Source organism: Nematostella vectensis, chromosome 2 (assembly GCF_932526225.1).
Source record: "Nematostella vectensis chromosome 2, jaNemVect1.1, whole genome shotgun sequence".
NCBI lineage: Eukaryota > Metazoa > Cnidaria > Anthozoa > Actiniaria > Edwardsiidae > Nematostella > Nematostella vectensis.
Genome location: NC_064035.1, coordinates 3,972,684 through 3,993,505, shown reverse-complemented (window position 1 = coordinate 3,993,505; position 20,822 = coordinate 3,972,684). Strand labels below are relative to the sequence as shown.

The window sequence follows — 20,822 nt, the reverse complement described above, 5'->3', positions numbered from 1 at the left end:
CTCCCTCATAGGGAAAAATTGTCCAGGCGGCCTGGTGGCAAAACAGCTGAAGAACCTTTTAACCTCAAAACCAATCGAGGTTCCAAGTTGGTCGATTGAGTGAACCAAATGATAATATGTCTGTGCCGACATAGCACCATCGTAGTAGCAAAGCTATGCCAGTTTCCGACTCCTTAGAAGCAATGGCTATCCGCCAAGAGGCAGAGAGATTCCAGTCTTTTCACCCCAGACTACAAAAGCTATACGAATTGTTGGACCAAGTAGACAATGTTCCACTGAAGAGGAAAATGAGGGAACTGGTAAACGGTCTAGAAGGTATGTTATTAACGTTATTATATTTTGGCGTTCATTATTTGATGGCCCAGATGGATTTATGGCTTTAGGGATGGTGTGTTGCTGGAGGTATATGTCGAGGATTTTATTGAAACGCGGTACAGCATGTTATTTTCACAGCTTGCCCTGACTTGGCTTTGCGAACGTGTCGTGTTTTATTATCGTCGCATTTGATTTGAAAGATCGCCTCATGTAAACACCAAACAACCGGTACACTTTTAACCGGTAAATGACTTGAAAAAATATACATCATAAAATAGGAACTTCACTTCTATCATAACAGCCCTCATCTCCAAAACAAATATGGACCATCATGATTTATTTTTCCTCTGTTCTCTTTTGAAATCTCATTTAGCTCATATATCTTCTGTCATTTGTGAACTCATTATGTATTTTTCACATCGTTTTGAAAAGGTGAGAATATATTTTTCCTAAATCACCTTACTTCGGGAAAAAATGGTTTTCGTGAAACTGGAACGGAAGAATTCGATCCTTTTCGTCGATTGCCAGTTTAGATAACACTCTAAGGTAGGGAGCAGCAAATTATTTTCTTTCGTTAAAACCGATCTCAAGCGACAGGCAGAACGAATGATAAGTGTTATTAAATATAAATGACAAAAAAATTCATGTGAACCGAATATAATACTTAGAATGCTCACACTCGAATGATAAACCTTAACTTCCATTATATTCCTAGCCCGATGTGACTATTTGCTAATCCTTATAATAATATTCTTGCTTTGGACCAGTATATTTGATCATCCTTATCCTGAACTGCTACTCTTACCAACATAATTGATATGAAAGGTTTTGTCAAGTATTTGGCCACAGACATTGTTATCAAGGGAGAATCTTTTAGGCCTTACTGGCAAAAGTTGCACTTACACTCTTCAAGTGGAGTCCACGCTGTTAGATAAGATAAAGCAAGCTATGACCAGTATCTCTCTACGATATTTTTTACTTCAATCCTGTTTTATTTTTTTTAACTCCAAGACAAATGTATTACAAGTCAATGTCTATTCAATATAAACATCTTCAAATTGTGTTGTCTGTTTGGGGTGTGCCCAACAAATTTTATAAATTTTATGACAAATTTTATTTAATATTATTATATTTTATGAAGATGCAGTGATAATCATTGCTGGACCTAAGAAATCTTGAGATTGGCAAAATTTTGGCTGAACAACTTTTTAGCTGCAGTTCAGCATTTAAGGCAGACCATTAAGGTTAGCCAAATTCTCTAAAAAATGGCTGAACATGCAATCCTTGGCTTGATGCAAAAAAATAATCTGTTACCTTCCCAACAGGTATTAAACTGTTGGTCCTTTTTTATATAAATCCAGTAGATTAATGAGAGGAAACATCAATATGCAATAAGACACTCACTTCTCAAGTTGGAGGACCCAGGACCGGTCACCTTCGAAAAAACATTATTAAAAAATAAAACCTTTGAAAGCAATTATTTGTGTGATTGATTATTGCTGCTATGAAAATTGAGTAAAGATATATGTTATTATAATGTTTTATAAATTCTTTTTCAGAGTCATTGTTGAACAGTCCAGAATTTACAGCAACTAAGATAAGCAGTAACCTTGTACTTAAACTTGTAAGTATTTTAAAAGTATTAAAAAGCTCTTGTAATCCCCAAGGGGTTCATTTATATTTATTTTTATCCCTGTTGGGGAGAAAAACAGAAGAAATGGTGAAGAGGAGGCTTATTTCAAAATCTGATTTTCACAGTTTTTGATCTTATAGATTTGACCCCTCTAAAGACTTAGATATTATAAATTTGTGTATAGCAATCAAGTATAGCAAAACTATTTAATATTCGTTAATATAAGAGAAGAAAGGGCTATAATAATATAGAAAACCTTATTCAGAACTTTTGGCTCTTGAGGGGTTATTAGACCTTTCGCTATAGTGATTTATACCATGATACAATACCTGCAGTTCATGTGTACCTGTTTTGTTTGCAGGGAGTTGTTGGCAGTTCTGTATCTGGTAAATCCTTCCTGGTCCACCGGTACCTAACTGGCAGCTGTGCTAAAATGGAGTCCTTTACTGGACGTCACAAGAAAGAGGTTATCTATGAAGGGCAGAGCCACTTGCTACTTGTCAGGGATGAGACTGGACCCCCAGATCTCCAGGTATTTGAGATGTCTCCACTGTCCATGATAAACGTTTAAGAACATTTTTCAAAATGTTACTTGTAATAAGTTGACTTGAAGGCTTTTTATTCACCTATTTCATTAACACAATACAAAACATGGCGGACTACACGAGGAACTCAATCCGGGTGCGCATGTGCGAAAGATATGCTAATTAACCGGAAGTAAAACTACAACATCCCCTTCTCTAAGCTGAAAAGCTGAAAAATTACATGAGTACAAATGTGACTGGTAGTGTCCAATTAGGGGTGTAAAAAAAAACAAAGAACTTTGCAGTACTAATAATAACATAGTTCAATATCTAATGTTTGTGTAGCAAATGCTACAAGTTCAGTCTGTCTGGGGGCTTCACTGTCCGTGTTGATCTGCGTAATGGTGGACCACTTTGGGTAGGTGTGGACTTCGCAGGGGTACCAGGTGTAGACGTCCTTGGCTCTGTTGGGGGTTGGTTGCCGTTAGGTGCTGGTTCTGCTACAGGCTCGTAGTCATCAGTAGCTGAGGTATTATTCAAGCTTAGTTTTTCACCTGTGGGACGAATGTGTCTGCGGTTTCTGGTGAGAGTACTGCCATTGGCCATGTCCACAATGTGCGAGCGTGGGGTTGGCGCAGCGGCTCGAACTATTCCTGGCTCCCATTTGGAGTTGAGGGGGTTGAAGACTCTGACAGCGTCCTGAGGGTAGACAGGCTGTAGACACTTGGAAGTCCTGTCGTAATATGATTTCTGTCGGTCTTGTCTGGCTTGCAGCTTGACATTGGCATCATAGTCAGGTTTGTTCAGTAGTGCATGCCTGGAAGTAGCTGGCAGGTTAGACTGATATATTCTGGAATTTAGCAACTCTGCTGGTGATGGCAGGGTGTGACCCAAAGGGGTTGTTCTCAGGCACAGCATGGCTAGATGTGGGTCTTGCCCTGATTCCTTGCACTTTTGAAGGAGATCCTTGACAGTTTGCACATTTCTCTCTATGAAGCCATTAGCCTCCTTGTAGTATGGGCTTGTAGTTGTATGAATAAATCCATAGGTGCTGCTGAAAACCTTGAATAGAGCAGACGTAAACTGGGTGTCATGTCCTGTGACAAGTTTGTCTGGTATGCCATGTTCCTCAAATATTCCTTTGAGGTGAGCGATGACAGTAGATGATTGGATGTTAGTTAGCTTGCGCACAATTGGGAACTTACTGTAGTAATCAGAGAGTAGTAAGTATGGTGAACCGTTCCAGGAGAACAAGTCAGATGCTAGGGTGTGCCAGGGCCTTGGTGGAACATCATGAGGCATTAGCGGTTCTTTAGTGTTCATGGACTGATTATGCTGACAGGGAGCACAACTCTTGACCATGTTGTCGATGTCGGCATTGATGTTCGCCCAAAAGACTGATCCCTTGGCTCTGAGCTTGCATTTTTCCGCACCCTGGTGTGCATAGTGTAGCTGCTGTAGAACATCTGGTTGCAGGGTCTTTGGAATTACAATTCGGGTACCCTTCAGGACCAATCCATCGGCAACAGTAAGTTCGTCACGATAGTTCCAGTATGGGTGTAGTAACTCAGGGCATTCAGCTCTTTTGTTTGGCCAACCTTGGGCGATGACGGCACGAAGTGAGTGAAGTGTTGTGTCCTTCCTCGTCTCCTCTTGGATCTGCGTTATCCTAGTAGGGCTAGCATTGAGGTGCAAGTGTAGCTCATGTATAGAGACATCAAGTCCAGCGATAGTGTCACCGGGACTTGGGTTAAGTCGTGAGAGGGCGTCGGCCAGGGGTATGTCCTTCCCTGGGACATATCGAATGTCGATGTCGTATTTCTGTATCCGCAGCATCATCCTGGCAATGCGGGGTGGCGCGCTGGCCAGATGCTTTTTGAATATTGCCTCCAGTGGCTTGTGGTCCGTGTGGACCTGGACGTGGCGTCCATAAGCGTAGTAGTGGAATTTCTCGAGACCATGGACGACTGCAAGCATTTCCCTTTCTATGTTGGAGTACCTCCTCTCGGTTTCAGTGAGTAGCTTACTTCTGTACTCCACAGGGCCTTTATCTTGGATGAGTGTCGCGCCGAGGCCACGTTGAGATGCATCCACCTGGATTACGACAGGCTTGGTGCTGTCGAAATACTGCAGCGAGGCTGGCGATGTGATGAGTTTCTTGATGTCATCTACAGCTTTCTGGTGTTCTGGGCACCACTGGAATTGACTACTTTTCCTTGTCAAGTCCCAGAGGACCGCTGCTGTTGAAGCGAGGTTGGGTATGAAACGGCTAAGGTATTGCGTCATACCTAGGAAGACTTGGAGATCTGTGAGGCTCGTTGAAGGATCCATGTTGTTGATGGCTTCAACCTTAGCAGGGTCAAGTTTCAGACCATCTGCACTTAGGGTGTGTCCGAAGAAGACAAGTTCCTTGCTGGCAATTTTGCATTTGTCAGCATTGAATTTCAGACCAGTTTCACGGGCACGCTCCATTACTGCTTTCAGGTTATTGTCATGCTCCTTACGGTTGCGTCCGTAAACAACTATGTCGTCTGTGATGCCTGTCACCCCAGGTAAGTCACCAAAGGTTTCATCGACCTTCTTTTGGAAGATGTCCTGAGCACAAATCAGACCAAAGGGTAGTCGTAGGAATCTGAATCTTCCATGGGGAGAGTTGAATGTTGTATAGAGTGAGCTTTCCTGGTCAAGCTTTATGTTCCAATAACCGCTGCGGGCGTCAACTATGGAGAAGTACTCGGATCCACTTAGCTTTGATAAGACTTCATCAAGAGTGGGTGTACGATGATGTGGACGTTTGATGGCGCAGTTGAGGTCCTTTGGATCAAGGCAGAGTCGTATGGAGCCATTCCGCTTTGTGGAACAGACTAGCGAGTTGACCCAGTCAGTGGGTTCATCAACCTTGGTGATGATTCCTTGCTGTACGAGGGATTCCAACTCCTTGCGCAGAGGCTCCTGAAGTGCTTCAGGGACTCGTCGTGGCGGGTGAACCACAGCGGGTACTGTAGGGTCAAGTGTGATATGGAACTCTCCGCTGAAGCATCCGATGCCTTCGAAGCAGTCAGCATACTGTCTTAGTAGAGCTGCCTTTGCCTCAGGGTCATCCTTGGGTACTTGAGCTGGTCGTATTTCGGCTGGCTCAGCCTGGTCTTTGCTTAGACTGTGGTTAAGGGTTACAAGCTTCATTGCAGTACATGTGGGTAGTCCTAGGATTGTAGGTCCTGTCGTGTTTACAACATGAAATTCATGAGGGCTGGACTGACCGTTATGTAGTAAAGTGAGGTTGCAGGTACCGTAGTGTTGTACTTCATGGCCTCCATATGCTGTTATCCTTGTATCTGATGGGGCTAAGCTGAGGGGCTTGCCGTCTATGTCGCAGAGTGACTCTGGATAGATGTGCTTGTAGTTGCTTAATGGGATCACATTTCCTTCAGCACCAGTGTCAATCTTGCATAATAGTGGTAGTGTCCCGTTACTCGAGTTAACCTGTATGTTGACGAGCGCTTGAGTGATCTGTCGAGACATACTATCAATGGTCAGAGAGTGAAAATATAACTGTGGGGAATCTAGGGGCTCAGGTGCAGTGCTAGCATTCTCATTGCTGAGGGTGTTTATCTGTTGCTTTGATTTGTTCCGGTTTCCCCGCCTGCCTCTTCCCCTCGGGGTGGGACCTTGGGGTTTGGTGGAACGGCAAACCTTGGCCCAGTGGTTTGGTTTCCCACAGTTGCTGCATTTTGTTCCGTTTGCGGGGCACAGGGATTTTTGTGTCACATTATGGCTAGTGCCACAGTTCCCACAAGTTTGTATTTGTTTATTTTCACGTGAGTGTGTCTTGGGATGTGAAGAAGGGCTTTTGTGGGTTGTTGCGTGTACAGGTATAGTGTTTGTGCCTCTAATATCTTGTAACTGAGCCGAAGTGGCTTCCTCAGTCCTGGCTATGTCTATTGCCTTAGCGAGCGTTAGAGTTTTGTCTAACTCGAGGAGTTTAGCCTGGACACGTGGGCGGCGAGACCCGAAAATTAGAGCGTCAATAATGTGTTCGTCTACATTATCATACCTGCATTCGCTGGCTAGCAATCTTACTTTCTTTATAAATGAATCCACTGGTTCATCGTCCTTTTGCTTCAGAGTGCGTAGTTTAAATCGTGCTAAGCGAAAATTGCTCTTGGGGGCGACGTATTCTTCAAACTTCTCCCAGTAAGTTGACAGCTTTTTCTTCTCGTCTGAGGTTAGCGACCACGTAGAAACTAATTCAATTCCTTCTTCTCCCGTCCATATCAACAGATAACTGACCTTTTCTTCCTCCGATTTGGACTTAAGCGGGCCAGAAAAGTACAATTCGACGGTTGCCTTGAACTTTTTTAGCGCTTGTTGAAGATCGGTTGCATTCCAGTCCATACGAGGGCTAGTGAGTCCAGTGAGTTCGGCCATTTTCCTTGTGTAAACTTGCTAGATTTCTCGTAAAATACCGACCTGGTATGTTTGAGAGTGATTTTCCTTCAGTTTGCTTCTGACACCATGTAATAAGTTGACTTGAAGGCTTTTTATTCACCTATTTCATTAACACAATACAAAACATGGCGGACTACACGAGGAACTCAATCCGGGTGCGCATGTGCGAAAGATATGCTAATTAACCGGAAGTAAAACTACAACATTACTCTTTATACATCACCATGCAGATAAACATGATAATAGTGATAGAAGTGGTTGGTGGTGATATCACCTCACACAATTAGTTATTGCTTTAGTGTAATATTAAATCTTGAAAGTTTGTCTTTTTACTCCTCAGTTCATACAACTGGTGCTTAGCCCTCTGTATAGACCCTTATCTAGGCATATGAAAATAGGTTAATACTGTGGTATAAAAATTAAACCATACAAGTTTGTCTTTCTGAGTTTGAACAGTGAGATGATGCTGTGGTTTAATATCAAATAAACTAAAGTTTATCTGTTTATTTTTCAGTTTACTCAGTGGGTAGATGCTGTCATCTTCGTATTCAGCCTTGATGATGAACTGAGCTACAACGTGATATCAGGGTACTACGCTAAGATGGCCCAGTACAGAAACATCTCAGATGTACCTATTCTTTTGGTGGCAATGAAAGGTATTTAAAGAGATTTCTCATTTTCCTGTCCTATAAAGTATTATTGTTTGTGCAGATCTGCATTGAAGTTCACATAAATGGACATAAAAGAAGATTGTTGGAGGGAGGAAAACTGTAGAACCAGGTGATAAACCCCGTTGAAAAAAGAGCAAGATTTGCCAAACTCAAATCACGGTAGAACTAGGGAATCAATCCAGAGAGGCACAAGCAATACAGAGGGACACTGCCAATTGTGCCACCTCTTTTACTAGCTTTAATCTAATCCTTTGATTTTGTTAGTCATCCTAGCAAAGCATATTTCTCTCAGCTTATTTGAGAAAGTTATTGGCATATAAATTTTTTAAGTAGAAAACATAGATCGTTACGAAAAAAGACAGTGGATTTTTTTTTAATGCTGAAATTTTTTTTTTGTTCTTTTGCCAAATATGTCACCTTCTCAATGATTCACATTCCACTAAAAGCATCATCTCAGGATGGGCAACAGCTAGCTGTAACATGTAGCTGTGCTTAGAAATGTAGTCTTTTGGGAGAAACAGATGTAAACTAATACTTTTGGAACATCATCACAGGGGGCCCAAATAATTGGCTATGATTTTCTATGATGTGTATAAGACATGTGTTATGAAAGCTTAATTTCTCCCTTGTAGATGTAAAGGATTTATGAGATCAGAATTGGACAGTCTGCCCTCTCTGTTGTGTGCATGTGTGTCTGCGTGGAGGGGGGGGGGGGGGGTCAGGTACATGATGTTTTGTTCTAGAATCTTACTCTCTTACTGGGGTACCCAGAACTGTCTAGGATTGTTACCTACCCTCTTATTGAATGATCTGTTTTATCCATACCAGATGGAGTCAACGATGAGCAACCTAAGATGATAAGTGACAGTCGTATTCGTAAATTGATCACTGACCTGAAGCAGTGTGTCTATATGGAGGCGTCTGCTTTAACGGGGAATAATGTGGATCGCATCTTCCAAATAGGTATTTAGTATTGTTTAGTTCTATTTTTTAGGCTAAGTTCAAACGACGTACTATTCATGAGCCGTTTAAATGCAAATACAAGCAAATGAAGATAAAACAATCGATTTATTTACGTATATTTGCATTGGATATGGCTCATGGATAATACAGCGTTTGAACTTAGCCTAAAATGGAGTTAATACAGTACAACGCTCTAAAAACAGGTATTTTCATCCTGATGAGCCCTGTGACAAGCTTCCATGTCAGGCTTCTGTGTGTTTTTCTCAGCTTTAGTTATGCAGTAGCATACATACACATACATACATACATAAACTTTATTTAAGTGTCAAAAGTGTTTAGCTAAAAAAAGCTAATTGTGGACACTATAAAAAATAAATAGTCAGATAATTAATAAATAATGTGATTTAGAATCTAATCTAGCTATATTTAAAATATTAAAAATATTATAGAAAACTATACGTATTATACGTATTATACGTATTATACGTATTATACATTTAGCTCAAAGAGACTCTGTCACCTGCTATACTAATATAATCTTAGGTGGTTACTTTAAGATTTCTTCTCACAGTCTGTTTTCCAACATTAGTAGAAAAAATATAGAGAGGTATGGCTGATAAAGGCTCTTTTAATAGAAAGACAATATTACATTGCACAATATTACATTGCTAGTGAAGCTAGTGAATCATTGCCATTATTGTAAGGTAATCCTAGCTGTTATTTATCGTAATGGTTTAATGCTAGGCTTTAAACTTTTATTTGTTTAGTTCAAGTCTGCTTAGTTACCTTGATAAATCATAGATTTTTTTTAATTTACCACCAATTACGATAACCGTCAAAAACCTTACTGTCGACCCATTTACTTGTAATTTCGCCTACACTTTGTATATTTTGTTGACATTGGGTAGTTGGAAGTGTTTTTCTTTTGGGGAATTCCCTTTCAGTTTTTGACGTATACTCAATGATGACGTTGTGTTCTCACGCGAAGTAACAGCCCCGATAATTGCAAAACAATATAAGGGGTATGAGCAAACATTTCCTCGACCGGTAGTACGTTCGCTTTAGTTACACCGCACAACAGCGATTTTCTCATTCACTGGTTCGTAGGAGTATTGATTACCTCCTTTGGTTGTCGTACGGCGACCCTCCTTAGATTTTCGGAAGTGTAACAAGACATAAGCTCCTCCCTATGATAGCCATATATGGCGTACGCCGGCAAAATGACAACAAACTAGCGCTCGGTCACGCATCTATTTCAGTTTTTCTCGGGACTAAGACCTACAAGAAGCATACTTATATTGAGGGGTTTGAATGCAACTTTCTACGCGACATACAAAGACGAATATTTTTTCTGCTGGTTCTTTCCAATGGTCTCCAATGGTCAAACCATTCACGATGCATTTTCATCCTCCGCGGATCGGCTTGTTCGGATCTCGTGGCTCGGTTGACTTCACTGGTAAATAATGCCTTAGTACTCTTTAGCACGTTGCTGATATATATACCCTGCTCTTCCCTTTCATTCCTCTATACAATCTACGATTGCTGCATATTTCTTCCAAGGGTAGACATTTTCTAAAGAAAAATTAAAACTCACCTAAACGTGACTTTTTTTAAGCCTTTAATAAACAAAACACTCTCGCTTTTGTTTTTATTTCTTAAAAGCTTACAACTAATATAATTGACTAGCTCACCAGTGGATAATTTCTTTTTATTGTTAAAGTTATAGAGTGGGTGCTACGTGTTACAATTATTTACAAAAATATTAACAAGAGTATCGTACAGGAAGACTCTGACAAATATGCTTAAAAAATTCATAAGGACTGCTGTCTTATTGAATAATCGTCTTTTTATTTTTCTCCTGGTGTTGTGCTCCCTACTTGGGAATGCGAGTTTACTTTCAAGTTTTTTTTTCTTGAAGGTTTTTATCACCTATCCATCGCGGTATAGTATTTCACACTTCTTTTGTCTTGCTCATTAGTTGCTTTATCTTTTAGTTCTAAAGTACAACATTAGAGTTGTTATTCATTTTCTCAGCTATCTGATTAATACGATTATAATAGTACAATGTATTTAGTACGTGCCTTCCTCGCACTTCGACATCTATCTGTGACGTCATTCCGGTTGGTTTCAGTAAATAAGTTATTTTTCATGTCATTATTACAGAGGAGACTTACCATTTTATTTAGTTTATGATCTGTTCTTTTTTTTTCGCGGTTTCCCTTTCTAAGTTTGAACTGTGCTCTGATAAATCTTTCTTCTTATATGCCTAATACTTTGCCCGACAACCGAAGAACCGTATGTTACAAAGATACAAACGTGCCAACAATCTCAAAGAAAACCTGTAAATTGATACTATTGAAGCCATCAGGAGCCCTGGAAGTATGGGTTATCTCGTAGCTGTATGGGGGGGTGGGTGGGGGGAGTCTCGTGATTTTGGATTAAAATATCCTGGTTGCTTTTTTTTTTCATGCAAATCCCCCGCTTTTGGGACGCTTCGAAGGACAGTCGCAAACTTGACAAAATATCTATAGGCGGGAACCTTTGAGTCTATAGACCTGTGTGGTAGTAACGTGCGCGAGCTTTGCAGAATAACGTGCTTTTGTACCCTGCATACAACAGGATCTTATTTCTAGGGGGAGGGGATAAAGCCTTCTGATACAATTTTATTAATTTCTGTGTCACGTGTAGTTAACACAAGATGTAAAAATAATGTAGTATTGATTTATTGTTTTGACCAGTGGTCAACTAGCGTTTAAGTGTCATCATTAACCACGGCTGCTCCGTGCCGATGGCGACACCGGAAGTCACTTATTCAAGGTTACTCTCATGTTCTGTCTTCGCATCCCTGATTGTTTCCGTTTTGTATTATTACAGCGATTTATTGACCCGGCATGACGATTTTTCTCTGTGGATGTGATTTAAGTACTGATAAAGGCGAATATCTGCTTTTTTGTTCTTTTTTATTCAGCATTTCCAGACTTTGTTCTATTTGCAATTTAGTGCGTATCTTTGAAATAAATCGTGGCCTTTTTTTGATTTGCTTAGGATCTTTTCTCACTTCGTTAGTGTTGATGTTATAAAGTTACCCGCTGACCAATTTAGCGTTCTGCTGCTTTGCATAACAATCACAACTTGCATGTGGAGCGTCTTATGCATGAACAAGCAAGAATTTAGCTTTCTGTACTATCGGAAGTACCTTCATTGATGCTGTTCCGGTCGGGCCGTTATTATTTTATTACATGTTTATATTTTTTACGTGAGAATCGTGCCGGGTTGACCCTGAAGCTAGCTAAAGAATTTTGAAGGTTTGTAGAGGAACGCAAAGAAGTCGTGAACTAGCGGGGCGACATCAGCTTTATTCTATGGTGCCAAAATGAAGACACTAATCGTCTCTTCAAGATTTGATATTTTTGTCATTATATTGTACAACAAACGATTCTATTGATCTTGAGCAAGCTAAAATTGCTGGATTATTTTAGTAATTCAAGCCTTGGTGAACAACCCAAGCTCTTTGGGCTGTACACGAATCAAGTACTAGAGTTTGAACTCGTAAATAAACGGTCACTGGAATTTGCGATGATCCGTAGAAGTTTTCAACTCTCTGGATCATACGATGTAATTAAAGATGTTACCGATCTTGAAGGTAAGCCAACAAAGTGCCATTCAAGTGTTCGAAACTAATCACAACTGTTTTTTCGATTTTAGGCCCGTACTTTAGGCTATTTGCCTTTTCTATTTGTGATACATTAATGTGTAAGTATTTTGTAAAAAAAATTGCGGCATGATTCCTGCTAAGTGTGGTCGAAGAACCAATATAATCCACTATGTCGCTATGAAAAGGTCGATCGCTCCAAGTCACAACTATCTGATTACTGGAACCGATTTAATGTTTTCGGCACAAGAAATCCGCGGGGATTAACCTCGAAATCAAGCTTGATGCTTTAAAGATTATACCCTTACAAGAACTGTTTATAAGAACTCAAATTACGAGTATTAAGAATACCATTATTTTTTATCATGGATCGAACGTAGGTATTTGAATCGTAACTTATGGCATATCTCCAGTTCTATTATTCGAGTGTAAAATAATCCATCGGTGTGAAATCGGTCACGACGATCATAAAAATGTATTTATCTTTGGAAAGTTGAACCAATTTCAGAAAAGTATATGATGTTTTTAATCAACTTTGAGCTAGAAACTTTTATCCACTGAATTACAAACTCTGGATTACTTTAATTTAATTCGAAGTTTGTCTGATAGTTATTATGGGAACTTGCGTTACTCGATAAATTATGCATTGGAATTCTAACCACGATGTTTCTATATTCAACGATAAAATCGCACAAAGGCAGATCTGCGACCACATTTGCTTTAAGTGTGTCATATCCAAAAAGATTTTTCTATGTTGATTGATAATACTTACCCAATCTTATCAACGGCGTGCATCAAAATAATTGCAGATTTACTCAAATGCTGGCATAATTAAAAAAAAAACTACCAACAATCTATAACGTTAAATAAACACAAACTTATCAACATGCTGTATTATACTATTGTTACAAATTTCCTATGATTTTGGAGCCATAATGCAGTATTGTTGTTTTAAAGGGCTCAGTAAAACCAATGTTTTCAAAACAATGGTCTAAGATGGCTTTAGATGCATCTGGAAACGCTTTCTAACAGTAGTTTAATTCTATGACTTATTCTGTGGCCATTTTTCCGGTAATCAACCATCCATTAGCTACCATAACAATTGCATATCAACAAAGACAAGGACACATATTTAAATGAATCTCAGGAATAGTGAAATGGCTAATTGTTTAAATATATAAAGATTGTAAAAAAACAATACTTTTTTTTCCAGTAGTTTGTGTGATTGGGTGGATTGATTTATGATTCCATTGGCACTATTGTTGCACTTTTGTATTGTGCTTAGAACATGCCTATATAAGTGCTACAAAAGCATTGTTTATGATGATGATGATGAAGATGATGATGATGATGATGATGATGATGATGATGAAGATGATGATGATGATGATGATGATGATGATGATGATGATGATGGTGATGATGATGATGATGATGATGATGATGATGATGGTGATGGTGATGGTGATCTTATTTATGAAGATAAGAATGATGATACTATTTACACATTTAAAACGCGTAAAAGCAAATAAGATTTGCTAAGATTTGCAGCTAAAGGTCTTACTTGAAAGTACTGAGAGGTTATTTGAGAACAAGAAACAATATTTGAGATGTACCCCACATTTCAAGTACTAATAATAAATGATTATTAAAAAACTTTTTGATCTCTTGTAGCTATTGAAAAGCTGATCCAGGCTAAGAATGGACCTGTTCTTACATCTTATGACCCTGTCCAGTCGCCAACTATTAGAGAGGGAGAAGCAAATGTTTACTCGACCAGTCCCAGTAACAGTATTATAAACAGTGCTGTATCCACACCACAATCCACTACCAAGAGATCAACAAGAAGGAGAACCATGCTTTTTTCGGTAAGAACCATGCAATTTTCAAGGTATGGTTATTGTCCCGACTGACAGGTGTTGTGGAAATGGAGAGACTAGGGGTTAACCTTTTTAGTAAGGACTTTACTAAGGAAAAAGTGAATTCTTGAGCTCTTTTCTCGGGTTAAGGAGACATCCCAAATTTCACCCCAAAACTCATTAATGTTAATAAAAATTAAATTCACAGAAAGATAAAAAGGAAAAGGAAGTTGTTCCTGACCAGGATGTTGGTAGTGGGAGAGCAATTCCTATAAAACAGGTAATTTGTTGTTCTGCACCACTAGCCATGAGCACAGCATAACTTTCCTGAAATAAGTGCTTGATTAATTTTAATCAGTATCCATAAAAGAAACAAAATAAATTATGCCATTTCAAAGGAATTTACGGTGGTGATTATATGACAATGTTACTGATGTTGATTTTCAGGGTTACCTTTATAAGCGAAGCTCAAACTCTATCAAACAAGAATGGAAGAAGAAATATGTAACCTTGCTAGATGATGGAAGCTTAGTTTATTATCCAAACATGCATGTAAGTCTGGCATTAGCAGAGTGTATTTGCTGTATTTGCTAGAGGAAAAAGAAACCTTTTTTCAGGTCTTAAAGGTGTACTTTGAAATTTCTGATTGGGGGAGGGGAAAGGGGAAGCTGTTATTCTGTCCCTTATCAGCTATAACCCTTACTGGGTTACCCATGACATGTAGACCAATTGACACGATGAAAGAATGGTCTTCTTCACAGGACTACATGGATGATGTACATGCTAAAGTTCTCAACCTCAAACATACCACGGTCAAAATACCAGGCAAGCGACCTCCCAAGGCATCCAGCCAGAACTCCGATTCGCGACCAACCACACCAGTGGACCCTGCTATGACTGGTACTGACAGCAATAATGCTGACTCACTTAGCAAGAATGCTACTGATGCGCAAAACGGCTTTGATTGTGCTGCTTCCGAGCATGATGTTAATTCTGCTATTGCCAGTATTGGCAATCAAATAGGTGCCCCTGCAGCGACCAATTTAAATAACACAAATAAGGAGGCAAACACTTCTAGTGTCCCAAAGAAGAAAAACAAGAGAAATAAGCATGCGAGCAAGTCGTGTGAACTTGACTATGAGGAATTAGAAAAAGCTCTTGTAGCAGCTAATGTGGCTTTGCCAGGAGCCATGAGAACTGATGCACAGACTTCTAGCTTAAAAAGGAATAAGGGGCACAGACGGGTGAAGAGTGGTGGTGGTGGTGGGAAGTTTGACACTGACACAGGTAGACATTTGTTGTGTTTTTATTTTGTGGTTTTCTGTTCTTTACTCTGTTCTTCTTTTGTTTCTTTATATACTGTTATTTTGTTTTTGCACGTGACCTCAGCGACACACCCAATGACCTATAAACAAGAAGAAGTGACCATTTGACAGGTCAAGACTACAAACAAACTGACAGCTAACAAGACACTATTAATGGCTTTGCTTGTTGTGGGACTACTGAATATGGTTATAGCTATTTTTTACTATCAGTATGCTTCAGGAAACTAATCTGATACTAATATTTAATAATAAATAATAAAATATACTAATATTTAATTTAGGTTTCTTTAGTTCACTAATTCTCCAATATAAAACATTTTAGAAATCAGGCTCTTTAAAACAATATGTCTTATGTTTACAGAGAGTTTAGAATATGAATTTACAATTATATCGCTTGAAGGAAAGTCATGGCAATATGAAGCTGGAGGAGCAGAGGTAATCACTTATTGATTTTTTACCCATTTTTTGTAATTATCTCCGCAAACAATCAAAACATGCAAGAACGTCTTTGCAACTCATATTTGAATTGCAGGAGCGCGACAGCTGGGTACAGGCCATAGAGCAACAGATATTGAACAGCTTACAGTCAAATGATAGTGGTCGCGAAAAGGTATTAAAAACTGGGTTATCAAAAAAGGGGTTTTATACATTAACGTTTCAGGTGGAGGCTTATTAGTAGTGCATACATGTGGGAGCTTGTTGCTTATATCATGCTTGGTTATTTTCTTATGTTGTTTCTCCTGACAGCTGGGTTGTTGCACTCAAAACTTAAGGTTAATAACCCAACTTCAGTGCCCACAAAAACCTCAGTCTTTATCTATAGTAAAAACAGCCCTTTGAGGTATCACCCATGGGACTAGTCAGGATGGCTCACACATAGAGGGTCATCCTTGCACGCCGGGGTCCAGTCTTGTCAAACCTCACGGGCATCATCTCATTGCTGCCCCTGGGGTGTGAGAGGGGTGGTTCTTGGGGTGCGAGAAGGGCTGTAGCAGGGGGTGGGGCATGTGCTCCTAATATTTTTACAAAAATTATAAGGAACTGACCGGTAGGGGCATGGATGCGCCCCCCAATATGTTCTTAATATTACTGTATTGTGCCCCACCCCCAATCCCCCAAATATTTCTGGGCCTGCTTCGCTACTGGCGAGAATTGTTTTCCATCGACCTGAAGAGACGTAATCCTCCTAACTCTGTGTAAGTTGCCAAGGATATTCGAGAGACCTTGTCATCTGATGGGATTTCAGGATTTCATCCGCATCGATCTCATTAGGTGCTGTGACATCTGCAGAAACTTGGCATCAAGGAAGTGTGTGAGTGTTTAAAAAAAATGCTTTGTTTCTTTTTCAGTCACGAATGCAAAGTACGTATTCAAACGAAGGTAATGACATACAAGCCATCAGAGCAATCCCCGGGAACAACATCTGCGTGGACTGTGGAGCACCGAGTAAGTATGCCCTTATATTGGAATTCATTATAATCCGTCAATCTATTAAAGCCAGTTGTCTGCCAATCCTGTGCCACAACAAACTCAAAGAACTTTGTGGCGTGAGTGGGAGTTAAGCCCACGCCTTCTGGATTGATGGCGAAACCTTGTAATTTCAAAATCAAAACCGTTTGCTTTAAAGATGTGGACTTTAGTAAGGAAATCCAAACGAACCCAACGTTTTCCCAGCGCATCGATTCATAGCATGGTTGTGAACAGACCTGTTCTAATTCCAGATCCGGACTGGGCTTCGCTGAACCTTGGTGCTCTGATGTGCATAGAATGCTCAGGTGTCCACCGGAACATAGGAACACATGTGTCAAGAGTTCGCTCGCTAGACCTCGATGATTGGCCGTAAGTTTATAAGGAAATGTTAAGTATTAAGTGTTTAAAAGCACTTAAACATTGTGAGTCGTGATCAAATGCGCTTTACATGTAACTGACTTTACCGACCGTTCCATGCAGTTTACAATCATGAGTGTGAGCTAGAATGTAAGCATTGGCACTTTAGATGGTACCACAGGGCAGCATCTCCAGCGATTCTTTTATGTCCCCCCATCTCCCAATACAGGTTAATGATGTGCCGTGAGAGACGGAACTTCCGGCTTAACCAAGAAGACAAGGGACTCACAGTCCCAAATGTAGAGAGCCAGGTTTTTACACCTCTGAAAAAGTCCCAAGTTGACCTGACCTGGTCCTCTTGCTTCAGAGACGAAGCCTGTTCCACTATGTATCTCCCACTGTCTACTAGAGTATCTCAATTATATTTATATATTTTTAAATTTTGCTTGCCTCATTTATTTGTCAATGACGTACATGGTTTACCCCTACAGATCAGAGGTGACGGCCGTCATGTGCTCAATCGGCAATTCATTGGCAAATAGTATCTGGGAGGGAAGGATAGGCAATAGGGAAAAACCAACTCCCTCATCGTCAAGGTAATGAATCTTCATGCCGCCGCACGACACTCTTTGTGGTGTGAAGTAGTGTAGTGATGGGGGATGGGGGGTCATTTGGTGGTGTGAAGTAGTGTAGTGATGGGGGATGGGGGGATGGGGGGTCATTTGGTGGCGTGAAGTAGTGTAGTGATGGGGGATGGGAGGTTCATTTGGTGGTGTGAAGGAGTGTAGTGATGGGGGATGGGGGGTCATTTGGTGGTGTGAAGGAGTGTAGTGATGGTGCAAGGGGGGATGGGGGGTCATTTGGTGGTGTGAAGGAGTGAAGTGATGGTGCAAGGGGGGATGGGGGGTCATTTGGTGGTGTGAAGGAGTGTAGTGATGGGGGATGGGGGGTCATTTGGTGGTGTGAAAGGGGTGTAGTGATGGGGGATGGGGGGTCATTTGGTGGTGTGAAGGAGTGTAGTGATGGTGCAAGGGGGGGTGGGGGTCATTTGGTGGTGTGAAGTAGTGTAGTGATGGGGGATGGGGGGTCATTTGGTGATGTGAAGGAGTGTAGTGATGGGGGATGGGGGGTCATTTGGTGGTGTGAAGGAGTGTAGTGATGGGGGATGGGGGGGTCATTTGGTGGTGTGAAGTAGTGTAGTGATGGTGCAAGGGGGGATGGGGGGTCATTTGGTGGTGTGGAGTAGTGTAGTGATGGTGCAAGGGGTGATGGGGGGTCATTTGGTGGTGTAAAGGAGTGTAGTGATGGTGCAAGGGGGGATGGGGGGTCATTTGGTGGTGTGAAGTAGTGTAGTGATGGTGCAAGGGGGGATGGGGGGTCATTTGGTGGTGTGGAGTAGTGTAGTGATGGTGCAAGGGGTGATGGGGGGTCATTTGGTGGTGTAAAGGAGTGTAGTGATGGTGCAAGGGGGTGATGGGGGGTCATTTGGTGGTGTGAAGTAGTGTAGTGATGGTGCAAGGGGGGATGGGGGGTCATTTGGTGGTGTGAAGGAGTGTAGTGATGGTGCAAGGGGTGATGGGGGGGTCATTTGGTGGTGTGAAGGAGTGTAGTGATGGTGCAAGGGGGGATGGGGGGGTCATTTGGTGGTGTGAAGGAGTGTAGTGATGGTGCAAGGGGTGATGGGGGGTCATTTGGTGGTGTGAAGTAGTGTAGTAATGGTGCAAGGGGGGATGGGGGTCATTTTGTGAGAAATAATTGTCGTTTTCATTGTTGTTTTTGTATGAAGGGAATGGGCAAAAAAATTGCGATTTTTCAAAATGCGACTAAGGGAAAGTGGGGAACGATAGTCATTTACCACGAAATGACTCCCTCCCTACTCCCCCCCTCCCCACCATTGCACTACACTACTTCTATGGCTTGATTGTAGTCGTTATTTGTTTGTAGGGAAGAGAAAGAACGATGGATCAGGTCAAAGTATGAAAACAAAGATTTCCTCTCAGAGCTGCCCTCGTGTGATTTCTCTCTAGGAGAGGTAAAAAGTTCTAGAAACAGATCCTATTTCCAAAAAAATGCAATCCTTCACCATCGAAGTCGTCTTCTCACGGTACGATTTTGATGTCTCGTTTCCATAGCAACTGTACGAAGCTGTTGATAAGGAGGATCTTCCTCTCTGCATCTTGCTTCTTGCCTACTGTACCCCTGATGACGTCAATGCCGTCAACGATGACGTGAATCGATACACTGCACTACATGTCAGCAGTATCCTTGGCAACATAGTCATTACGCAACTCCTTATATGGGTAAGTCTGGTCTAGACGTTCTTCGCTTTGTCACGTCACAATATCACGTCACGCGAAACACACGCCCGATTCTAACTTCGTTAACAAGGTGTTCTAGGAATAAAATGTCAAAGTAAACTCAGTACTGCCTACACTGCTCAGGTCTTTCTAGTAAAATGGCTTAATGTTCATTCATGCGATTTGTTGGTAACAAAAATATCATGAAGTGGAAAATCGGTTATCATTCAAGGTCAACTTTTTGGCATCCCTTGGCCTATTGCGGCGGCCAGGAACTGAGGTCTAGCAGGTTAATGAGAAACCTCTCCTTTTAAACTCCCTGATTCCTGAAAAACAAACAATGTTACGAAGTTGATATCGTAGAGTAACATTACTTGTAAATCGTGCCAGAAGTTTAATACTCCTACATAATACTCAGACATATTTCCTTTGTTTTATAGTACTTTGCGGATGTTAAAATACTGGACGCAAAGGGGCGATCCGCCCTCTGGCATGCAAACTCCTCTGGCAGTAAAGAATGTTCGGACATTTTACGTCACAACGGTTGTAACGACCTCGGAACATTGATACCCCAAGGAAGTGATGTCATCCTATGACCACGTGACCTGTTAGCTTAGTGTGAATTCCCAGAGCATATCAAAGAGTAATATAATGTCCCCCAGGATTTTTCTGCATATAATACTACGCGAGTGAATGGGTATTTCCTCTTTGTTTAAGTAGGAACTTTTCTTGCTTCTAGGTTTTCCTTCAAAGTCAGTCGGTCCGGATTGCGTGACAAAAACCCTTATAATTTTGAAACTGTACTTTCCCTGCATTTTTCTGATAAAGTAATATATAATAGAGCCGTTTTTATTGTAAGATGGTTTGAATTTTATCGTAGATCGCTACTGAATTGCATTAGATTTCACAGAATACAAAACCACGCGCACGCAATTCGGATCAATAGACTTCTAACGCAAAATCTAAAACTATTTATTCCATAAAAATTGAACATGTATCACTCAATAATCCGTGGTACGTTCATTTTTGTGCGTTTCCGACGCTATCCGAATACATCTCGAATCCGCGCCGTGTCACGTGATTCAAATTTTACGAAGACGGCTCTTAAAAATTGAGCGAATCTAAATAAAGCCCAAATTCAAATGTTGTATTTATTAAATTTATATGGAGTGTATATAGTAATCCGGTGGATTATTAAAGGTGAAAGCGATGGCTATCACCGCTAGGGTCCAAATAAAATCTGGATAACATTTACATGCTTTTTGCCTTTTATACCCCACCTCATTCCCCCTTGCGTATTCAACAAC

General features: G+C 40.7%; 1 protein-coding gene across 2 annotated transcripts; it reads left to right on the top strand.

The window, feature by feature from the left end:
• The first annotated feature begins 34 nt into the window (after positions 1 to 34).
• Positions 35 to 20,769, top strand: LOC5514806 (arf-GAP with GTPase, ANK repeat and PH domain-containing protein 3). 2 transcript variants are annotated; one of them, XM_032384374.2, is made up of 17 exons: positions 35 to 315; positions 1,875 to 1,939; positions 2,310 to 2,480; positions 7,436 to 7,577; positions 8,421 to 8,555; positions 13,882 to 14,075; positions 14,275 to 14,346; positions 14,514 to 14,618; positions 14,828 to 15,353; positions 15,753 to 15,826; positions 15,924 to 16,001; positions 16,741 to 16,837; positions 17,113 to 17,230; positions 17,710 to 17,814; positions 19,163 to 19,250; positions 19,351 to 19,518; positions 19,956 to 20,769. In XM_032384374.2, the coding sequence occupies exons 1-17, from the start codon at positions 156 to 158 to the stop codon at positions 20,109 to 20,111; spliced, it is 2,454 nt and encodes an 817-aa protein (XP_032240265.2). In that variant the 5' UTR covers positions 35 to 155; the 3' UTR covers positions 20,112 to 20,769. The 2 variants fall into 2 exon arrangements, with proteins under 2 accessions (XP_032240265.2, XP_032240266.2); XM_032384375.2 differs by having other exon boundaries at positions 36 to 315; positions 14,828 to 14,966.
• The last annotated feature ends 53 nt before the right edge of the window (positions 20,770 to 20,822 follow it).

Bases quoted from the DNA above. Each gene is read 5' to 3' on its own strand.
- LOC5514806 (XM_032384374.2), top strand. From the start codon at position 156: ATGCCAGTTTCCGACTCCTTAGAAGCAATGGCTATCCGCCAAGAGGCA. The intron at 15,354-15,752 runs GTAGACATTTGT...TTATGTTTACAG, and splicing joins GAAGTTTGACACTGACACAG to AGAGTTTAGAATATGAATTT. The intron at 19,519-19,955 runs GTAAGTCTGGTC...TTTGTTTTATAG, and splicing joins TTACGCAACTCCTTATATGG to TACTTTGCGGATGTTAAAAT.